The sequence below is a fragment of the Rhinolophus sinicus genome, linkage group LG04 (genome assembly GCF_036562045.2).
Source record: "Rhinolophus sinicus isolate RSC01 linkage group LG04, ASM3656204v1, whole genome shotgun sequence".
Lineage (NCBI taxonomy): Eukaryota > Metazoa > Chordata > Mammalia > Chiroptera > Rhinolophidae > Rhinolophus > Rhinolophus sinicus.
Window position 1 is genome coordinate 159,795,467 of NC_133754.1, and position 10,485 is coordinate 159,805,951.

At 46.8% G+C, this 10,485-nt stretch overlaps 1 protein-coding gene across 3 annotated transcripts in view; it reads left to right on the forward strand.

Annotated features, from left to right (window-relative positions):
* TMOD1 (tropomodulin 1) overlaps nt 1-10,485 on the forward strand; it is a 79,130-nt gene that overhangs the window by 67,027 nt on the left and 1,618 nt on the right. For 2 of the 3 annotated variants that reach the window (XM_019729186.2, XM_019729185.2), the window contains exon 9: nt 4,284-4,428. In XM_019729186.2, the coding sequence (XP_019584745.1) occupies nt 4,284-4,428 (145 nt within the window). Of the gene's footprint in view, nt 1-4,283; nt 4,429-9,608; nt 9,770-10,485 lie in introns of those variants that run through there. The other variant, XM_074330749.1, reaches the window with a different exon arrangement.

Consider the following 10,485-nt stretch of genomic DNA (forward strand, 5'->3'; position numbering starts at 1 on the left):
ACCAGAGTGAGAATTATCTATACTATTTTCTGTCGTTAAAGATCTTTCTAAACAGCAGAGCTACCCAAGGATGGAGCAGGGTGCCTCAAAGGATGATGCAGTCCCATCACTGAGGCGTGTAAGCAAAACAGAGCAATTTGACAACTGTGAAATGGAGGGAAGTTTAACATCAGCTAGGGTTTCGGACTTGAGTTGAACTAGATAACTCCCAGAGCTGCTTTCTGTTGTGTTGTCACGTGTTCCTAGCTGTCTGTCTTCTGGATCACCAAGCGCAGTCGATGGTTGGCCCTATCACATGTACAAAGCGAGCTTCTGATGCCCATGGCGCCTGGGCCAGAATGGGGGTCTCAGAGTCACCAGCTCTAGGTCACAGCTCAATTCCTCCTGAGTCGTTGATTGGTTGTTTTGTTAAATAGTAAATCTGATGATCTTCTCATCAGATTGATAATACTTGGTCATAGTAAAGGTGTGAGGACGCGAGCTGTCATGCACCACTGAAGGCTAGCTACATCAGAATTTGTATCCTTTTGGAAGTGCATTCACAACTTTAAATAAAAAACATGTCCGTCTTTCAACGGAGCAATTCTATATCTCCATGTCCAACCTAAAGAATACTCCACCACCTCCCCTGCAAAGCCCACTGCCGTATTGTTTGTAACAAAGAGGAATGAAAGCAAAATAAATATCCATCTGTACCAGGGCATCCCATGAAGCAGTTCAAAAGAATGAGTTAATTCCCTATGTACTGACTTGGAAAGATCTCCAGAAAATATTAAATGGAAAAGGGAAGTTGCAGAACAGTAAGTATAGTAAGAATACACTTAAAAAAAATTTTTTTTAATCTGTATATTTCTGTTATATATTTCAGAATATAGCATAGAAAAAAATTCATAGGAATACACCCCATTGGCCGTGGTGGTTACTTCTGTGGAAAGAGGGTGGGGTTGGGGATAAATGGTGTGAAGAGAAACTTTCACTTTACTCAGTCTGCTTAGTATCATTTGAATTTTTAATACTGAGATATTTATTTACAAATTATTTATTTAATTTTTAAGAAAATCTGAAGGGAGGCGAGAGTTCTTCCCCCCCCCCCCCCCGCCCGCCCCGGCTCTGCCACCAGAGACCGGTGTTCCTGGCATGAGAGGTCCCTTGCTGATTCCCCAAGAGGCTTCCAATTGCCTTTCACCCCGTGTCGAGGTCGCCTCCTGATTTTTTTATGCCATCCAAGCAAGCTATTCATAGACTCACAGAACGCAGGCCCCAGAGGCCTTAAAGGTCATGAAGCCTAAACTTTCCCCATTTATGATGACATCTAGGACACCTTACAACACACAGTCTGCCCTTTATTTGCACATCTCCAGGGACGGTCAGTCTACTACCTTACCAGGCAGTTCCTTCTGTGTGCAGACACTGCTGATGGTTAGATCGCAATCCTGCATGCTGAGCCGAACTCCATCTGCCTGGAGCTGCACTCATCTCCCTAATTCTGCCTTCTCAGTTCTCTCAGAGGCCCCCGAGTTCGGTGGGGACTAGCACAGACTCTGGAGCCAACTGCCTGTGTTCTAATCCTGGTTCTGCACCTGACAAGCTCTGTGATTGGGAGGACATTCCTTTATACTGCTGTTCTCCATGTTCCTTGCCTGTAAGACGGCAGGTACAATAGTAGTACATATTCTACAGGTTTATAACGAGGAGAATGTGAGCTAGCATAAGTGAGATGCTTACGACAGTGCTTGGCATAATAACCACTAAATAGTAAGTATTTGTAAAATAAGTGAGAGACCTGAGTCTTAGTCCTGACCACAACCCCAGGGCCTCTTCTCTCATCTGTGAGATGACTGATGCCTTCTAGTGTCAGAGTCCCTGGAGAAAGGGAGGGCCTGAGAACGAAGCATGCATGAAGCTTCTTAAGATGTATGCACATTTTCGGTTATACTCCTTAATGTAAAAAGAATGGTTTGGGTCCAAGGTTAACACGCCAGGAAGACTAGCCATGGTTACCTAATAGAATCCTGTATCCTTTTGCATACACCCAGACACATCTGCATGTATCCCAGGGATATTGGGTGCTAGTTTGAGAACATGGGCCTAGAGGATCCTCCAAAGTCCTTCCAGCCCCAGGCCAAGGTCAAGTCTCGGCTCTGTCATTAAGCAGAGGGAGCACAGCCTAGCTTCCATCTATACATGGGCTCAGTTTACTCATTTCTAAGACGGAGGTGAAAGCTCCTGCCTGCCCTGCTCACCTCCCTGGGATGTAGGGTGATTGAATGGCGGCAGTTTGCATTGGAGTATTTTGTACTCTAGACTAAGCAACATGACGAGCCATCTTTGCAGAAGCAGTCCTGGCAGCCGCTGGTAGCCCCTCCACTCAGAGGAGACCTGAGCTTTCTGAGACTAGCTCTCCCAGCAAGTGACCTCAAGGAGAGGCCAGGCCTCCTGCTAAGTGGGGTGGGCGAGGGACCTGCCAGTTCCTTCTTGGGGCCTCAGAAGGTCTCTACACCGTCTGCCAGGCCACACCAGCCAAAGTGCAGGGCTGTGCTGAGTCCTCCGAGGACAGGCCTGAGCTCTTCCCAGCACTTTCAGGAGCCTTGCCAGATGGGCTGGTGGAATTTCACCAATGTCCCTCTGCCTGCCCTAGTCAGCGTTCCCAGCCCCTTCTGAACCCAAATGAGTTCTGGGGAACTCAGAATAACCTGGGAGGAGTTCTCCCTCAAATTCTCAACTGTAGTTCGTGCTTGTCTCTTTGGATACTGGGTTGATGTATCTTCTCAACCCTCCTGCACACTGAGCCTGTTCTATTTCCTCCATTCAATTCAATTTCTTGACCTTGACCTAGAGATACTGGGTACTGTGTGCTATCCAATGGCTCACAGTCTATGGTAGCACCATCCAAAAGAACTTTCTGTGATAATGGAAATATTCTGTATCTGCACTGACCAACATGGTAGCCAGTGGCTATTGCACACTTGATATGTGGCTAGTATGACTGAGGAACTTTAAATTTTACTTAATTTTAATTATCTAAATTTAAAGTAAAAAAGTCTAATTAAAAATAGGCAGGAGATCTGAATAGACTTTTTTCCAAAGAAGACATACATATAGCTAACAGGTACATGAAAAGATGCTCAAAGTCATTAATCATCAGGGAAATGCAAATCAAAACCACAATGAGATATCAGTTCATGCCGCTTAGAATAGTCATCAAAAAGACAAGAAATAACAAGGGTTGGCAAGGATGTGGAGAAAAGGGAACCCCTGTGCACTGTTAGTAAGAATGTAAATTGGTGCAGCCACTATGGAAAACCGTATGCAGGTTCCTCAAAAAATTAAATATAAAGCTATCATATCCAAGCCTTGTTAATGCATATATATGTGTATGGAAAATATAAGTAACTTTACATAAGTATGACCTGTTCTGTAACTTGGTTCTTTTCCCTCTACTCAGTATTGTTACGTGGCCATCTTTCCAGGCCTGTGACCAAACATTTGCATCATCATTTTATAGCTGCCTATGTTCTGTTATAAAGCTGAACTGTCATTTATGTGAGCAACTCCCTATGGATGAGTATTTGTTTCCCTTTTTCCCCACTATTATAAGTGAGACTTATGGACAGTCTCACCATATTCTTCCCAACGCTGTGTATTACCAGGTGTTTTTTTTCCCCCCTTTGAATCTTTGTCAAATGATCACTATAGATTTAGGGGTAGGAAAACAACTGTTAGCTTGTTTAGGAAGTTTGTTTGTTAGTTTGTTAAAGTTAGTTTAGGAATGCTAACTCTGGCATTCCCAGCTGTGTGGCCACGGGTAAATCCTTTTCCCTCTCTAGGCCTCAGTTTCTTCATTTGTAAATTGAAGATTAGTTTAAATGACTGATTATCAAACCTGACTGTATATTAGAATCACCTGGGGAGTTTTAAAAACCACAGACCTGGGACTCGCTCCCAGAGATTCTGATTTGATTAGTCTGGGGGGATAGCCTGGGCGGCAGCAGTTTTAAATCTGCTTGGTACTAGGTGATTCGAAGGTCCTTCCTGCGCAGATACCCTAGGAAGGCTGATGCGGGCCAGTGGAAACCCCTGTTCTTGGCATCCAGTGGCCTTGGGTTTGAATGCCAGCTCATTTCCTCCTGGTTGTGTGACCCTTCACCTTCTCAAAACGTCCACTTCCTGCTCTTGGAGGTGGGGTTAAAATCCCTGCCCACCACTCAGGGTTTCTTCCCCTAGAGATTTATGTTCTGCACAAATGGAATGAGTGGTGACCGTTGTTCTTTTCTTGACCAAAGAGCCAGCCCCTGGGCAACAAAGTGGAAATGGAAATCGTGAGCATGTTGGAAAAAAACACAACGCTCCTGAAATTCGGCTACCACTTTACCCAGCAGGGGCCGCGGCTGCGGGCATCCAATGCCATGATGAACAACAACGATCTCGGTGAGTGGAAATATACTTCCTCCCCACCTGCCTGTCATCTTTGCACCAGTGCTGGGGGGTCTGGCAGGGACAGTTCCACTGATAGTCCTGGTGCGCCTGACTGCTGACATTCACATTGGTCACATTTGTTTTCTGTGTTTGTGCCATCTCCGCCCTAGGCTGTGAGCCCCCTGACTTAGGGGCCACAGTTGGCCCTCTTCTCCCTGAAGCAAAGCTAAGCTCAGCTCAGTCCAGGGCTGGGCCCAGAGGGCACCCTCAGTGAAATAAAACCTGGGAGGGCACAGGCTCACGTGAGTCTCCCCTCTTTTGAACATACTTCTCTGCACTCAAGAGTCCTGGCCAGGTCACAGTCTGGCTCTAGCCCAGATCCTAAAGCCCCCAACCAGCACCACTCCCCAAACCCCAAGCCTAGGAGACTTCTCGTTGCTTTGAAGGTAAAAGTTGCAAATGTTGACTTCATAGTAAACAGGTCGCATTAGAGTAATCTCCCTTAAAGGCATAGTTTATGTATTTTCTAAAAAGAAAAAAAGGAAGAAAGAAAATGTCACAGTCTTTCTTATGGGCATGCACCAAATAGATGTTCAAGTCAGTTGAATGAAAAGTGGGGTCAGTCCTTGACTTGTTCCCAGGTGCCAGTTGTCCTCAAGCTCTGCGGGTAGTTATTTATTATGTGTGTTCCTGCTGGCTGCTAAAAGAGCTTGATATAGTATCCAAAAAGAGTGCGTCCGATAAGGCGATAGGAAAATAAGAGAAAAACAAAAACAAAACAAGAAGTAGGTCTCATATGTTATCATAATTATTATGTTTAGATGTGAGTTTCCTAGAGCCAAGGCAGGAGGAAGGCAAACCAAGTGACATTCTTATTACACAAGAGAAGGAAGCACAATGAGTTAAAAAAAGAAAGCTAGCTGCGTTCTGGGATTGAGTTATGAAATAACTGTGTTTTCTAAAGGACTGTGTCGTCAGTGAGTTTTTCATCAAATTCAAACCTGCTCTGCACATGGTTCTTGTTCGCACGTGTTGTTGTTTGTTTTGTTTCTAACACTCAGTAAAATACAAAGAGCCTAATACCTAAGCACACCTCAAAGTTCAGGTATGTCACTTCCTGGAGATGAGTCTGAGGCTGGGTTAATGGGTGGAAGGAAGGCCTAGAAGAATGGAGATGAACGTGTAGGTGTGTATGCACGTGGCAGGTACTCACAGAACCTTTGCATAGGTAACCACAGAGCTACACACACGCACACGCACACACACACACACACACACACACACTTTAGATTGAGGTAGGCAATTCAACAAACATTTGTCAAAGTCCTATGGGGCACTAGGTATTGAAGATACAGGTTCCTGCTCTTCAGGATATCACAGCCCAGAGGCCATTCATTCATTACTCACTCCAGATGCCAGTTTTTTTCTAGAGCTGCAGGTCTAGAAAAGTCCATAAAATACAAACAAACAAATGGTTTACCTGAAGTGCCCTTATTTGAAATAAAATAAGAGCAAACACAAATAACTAAGATAATCATAATTATTATGGTGTAACAGAAGTCATAGCTACTGTGAATTTTGCTAAGGAAGGCCATCAGTCTAAACTCTGTTGGCCCAGCTGTGATCTGGCTTCAGAATGAGCCCTTACGAGTAAGAGCCTTGAGTTCTGTTCTGATATGCAATCGCCTCACTTTTTTTTTCCCTCCCAGCTTAGATTAAGCTTCCTATCTGCCCCTCGGTGCCTATCTTGGGGCCAATCCAGCTTTGGTCTTCCAGTGGCAAGATGGTCTGGAGGTCTTTTTTCTGGGGACAGAAGGTTCCAGATGACCAGAGATCCAGGGTGCTGTAGGGGATTCATTAAAATCAGCTGGAGGTTGAATGACATGGCCCTTGAGGACTCTCCCCGTCCTGGGAGTCTGTGATTCCAAATCCAGGCCCAACTTCTATCACCAGGCACTTCCTGAGGTTATGGCAGGGCCTCGGAGTGCCAGAGCTGGAAGTGATTTCGGGCCATCCCTCCAGCTCCCTTGTGGAGAAAGCGAGGCCTGGGAGGGACTGCCCTTCTTGGCAGTGGCTCAGTCAAGACATACCAGTTGTTAGTTACAGCAAGTGCTTTTAGAGTCTTTTGTGAGCCCAGGATTGTACTCGCTGATGTAAGGGGTAGCAGAAAGGCTAGTTCCCTGGCTCTAGAACCTTTACACCTTTCAGGGGAGAAAAGACTCAAACACCTGTCAAAAAATTCAAGAATGCCTGAAAACTGTATGCAAACAAAATGAGGACATGATTTGTGAGGACAGAGGCCAGTCACACAAAGCATCGTGGTTGGGGTGGGCGTTTAGCCAGCCTCGGAAGGAAAAGATAGGTTGTGGAGGAGGTCAGGACGCATTCTTGATGGAGGTACAGCCCAGGTAAAGGAAAGGTGACAGGACCCTGTACTCAGGACAAGAGAGACAGACAGATCTAAAAGGACTGAGGAACTATTATGGGGAGTTAGACCTAGAGCAAAAAAAATAGGAACTCACTGAGAAGGAAGGGAAGGGCTTTCCAAACAGAGGGAACAGCATGGTCAAAGGCAAGATGATTAACAGGTAGATGAGGAATTCACAGGGAATGGAGCTGGTAGAAGCGGAGAGGCTGTGAGCCAAAGGCCTTTGCTACCACACTGAGGAGTTTGGTGAGGAAAGCAGGTGGGAAGTGGGACCATGGCAGTTTCCTGCACAGGAGTGACAGGTGATAAAAGTGGGCCTCTGGGTTTCTGTGCAGCTGTCCCCTTGGGGTTTCCCACGGAAGGAATTAGAGCAGAATCATGTCTGTGATTACACGTAACAGACTGCTAGTTGGTGTTATAGGATTTCTAGCCCACCTGCTAATTTCTGTAAAAGAAACACTTCCGATTGTTAGTGCATCATCAGCTTCCCCCTGCAAGAGAGAAATCGTTTCTTTCCAACACAGTATTTTCATCCCGCTCTCAATGCTCCAGTGAAGCAGACAGGCTTCCGTGTTTTCCAGCTCAATATTTTTATCATAAAACCTTCCTGCGAGCCTTGCCTGGCCGCTGTGGTTGTTAGCAGTGTCTGAGCACAGAGGAGAAGGGAGCCGGCCTCTCCGGGTTCCTTCTCACTCCGACCTGCGTCTGCTGGCTCCTGGCCCAGGGCTGGCTCTCTGTGGTGCTTGGGCTTTGCCTGCTTGTGAGGTGTGTGGGCTCCTCCTTGGGGCATATTCAGTCCCCAAGGTCATGGGTCAGCCAGTACCTCTGCAGGCAGGTGGCCTTCCCAGGACCCATCCTGACTGGTGTGTCTGACCATTCCCACCCTATGCACTGAGCTTTTGCCAGAGTGTTCTGTGGGAGTGCCTGGGCATGGTGGAATCCAGGAGGAGCCATAGGTCGCCACCTACATTTTCCCATGGTGATCTTGTATCTCCACACTATTATGATCAAAGATACTTACAAGGTGCTCACTGTGTGCCAGGCATGGCTGTGAACACTTCCCATCTTACTAACTCCTATAGTGCTGCCAACAACCACGTGAGGTAGGTGCTATTATTATCCCCATTCCACGCTAAGGAAATGAGGCCTAGAGAAGTGGGTAAGGTTACCCGCAAGCAATGGGCAGTCCTGCCCGACTCTGTGTTCTCCACCTTCTCTCTGGGTGAGGCCCTGCTAGCCTCATGTCGTGACCCCTCTGGCGAGCCATCCTTTTGCCATATTAGTACCAACCAGCCTGAGGAGCGGAAGTGCCTCCCAGTGACCCAGGCAGAAGCATCCCTCTAAGGGCCATTTCTCCTAATGCTCCTGCTCCCTCCTTTATCGTTTAAGATTCAGCAGACATGTTACCTGCCCATCCTCGGAGGACTGACCGCTTCATTCATTATGTCTCATACCTGATAGACACCTGCCGGGATACCTATAATATTTTATCAAACTCATTGTTGGTGCGCCTTGGTCCCGTTAGGCAATATCTTCATTTCTGGTTCTTGTGTGTGGCGCATCATAGCACTCAGTAAATACTGCTGCATATATAAATGAATGTAAAATGCTTCCCAAAGACACGCTGGAGACATTCAAGCTTGGCAGGAAGTGGTGGAGGGAGCTCGAGCGGCCAACGGAAGTTAGTCCAGACCAGATGACCCAAAAAGCCTTCTGGCTCTGACAATAAACGACTCTCTCGGGGTTGCAACGATAAGCAATGCAGAAGGGTTTGCTTTCACGGAAGTAAAACACATTGAATTGAAGGAGGATTTTGGGAGACCTGGTTTATACGCCCAGTTCTGTCTCTTATTCACCATGACTTGGGGCATGTTACTTTCCTCTCTTGGCCTTAATTTCTTTTGTCATTAAAATGGGGAAAAGTAATACCTGAACAAGTGGGTGCCTCTCCCGTCTCCTCATCCAGTTCCTGCAAGGTCAGTGCCAGGGGAACTCTGTACAGATCCAGCCCAGTGTACACAGTAAGGGCGTGTAGCGGGGAATGAAACATGGAATCCCCTTTCGGTACCAAGCCTCGGGCTGAGGACCCAGGTTCCAGTCCTGACTCTGCCGCCACGTCTCAGGACCCTGGCTCTTTTCTTCTCCAGGGGAAAGGAGCTAATCCTCCTTGTGAGAACCAGATGAGATGTGGACATGTAAACCCTACGTAGACTGGCCTGGATTGTACTGAGGCAGGCTGGACGGAGGTGCCAGCCTTGCTTCTCTCTCGTACCAGCTTTATTGCTTTGAGCAAGAAATGTACTCTCTCAACCCTTCTTTCCTCATTCAACACATGGGAAGGGTAACAACACTGACATTCCAGAATTGCTGGAGGGGCTGCAATGAGGGGTTGAGTATAAAAGAGGTGTCATGAGGAGTGCCTGCTGGGCATGCTTGCACAGCTAATATGGGGATGCTTCAAAGTCAGGTTCATGTAAACCCTCTGGTCACCTTGGGCAAACCTCCTCCGCTCTGGGTTTTGGTTTCTCCACATCTACCCCCAAGATGTTGGGCATTCTGATAGTTCCAGGAATGTGGCTAGACTGTCTTTTCAACAGGCGATTGCCCACTGATGTGCATTAACCATTCTTCTGATGGGGTGCAGGGGTGTGCAGGAGCTCAGGCACCAGACTGGGCGACCAGCGTGCCCCATGTGCCCCATCCCGCCAGGTGGTTGTTTTATATGCTCAGTGTCATGCACAAGCTGATTCGGTTCTTGTTGCAGCTCGTATGCATCGATCTGGTGGCCGCAGGTCTACCGGCTCAGCTCGGGAACTGGAAGACGTCTAAGTATAGACAGACTTTTTTCCTCTGGGCAATAGCTTCCGTCTCTGCCACACCAGCAGCCCCCTGACTGCCACCTACCGGCTCTATAGACTTCTTTGGCCTTTCTCTTGTGGCTGATCTAGCTTGCTGCTTGATCTTCATCTGCAGACACTTAATTCATTTCACAACACTCTCCTTTATTACAATTTCAAAGGGAACCCTCCCCTCCCCCTTCCCCAGACATCCTATAAGCTAATGCCTCCAGCCTGCAACCTCCTGGCTAGCGCTTTCTTCTTTATGGCATTTAACTACTTTTCGTGAATCACTGTTTGAGCTTATATTATCTTGCCCCTGGGAAAATGTCAAGAGGACACAGATAATCAGGGAAATCTTAGGGTGGAAATTGTTATTTATATAGGCAGGAGGCAGGCCAGGAGCTGAGAAAGGGCTGAGGGAAAAGTTTCTAGCAGGTTAAGATCCAGTTTCATTAGGAAGATCAACTGAACTTAATTCTTATCTGACTGGATTAACGAACTTCAACTGCAGGGCCTCTGTACACAAAGGAAAAACAATGGAGCTGGATAAAGGGGTTCTATACCTGTGCGGTCAGCGATTTAAAAGTAATTTATGAATGAATCTACATTATCGCAGACCCTCATCAGTGAACGCTGACAAACTAGAGGGCTGTTACACAACCCACACATAACTGTCCTTTAAAAATGACTGACTTCAGACTTTGCTAAACCAAAAGTTAACGAGAAGCTTCACAGTGCCTTCTCCGAGTGACAGTGGTGGTTCCTGGTGCAGAGACAACCGGCTGACATCTCATCTCCATT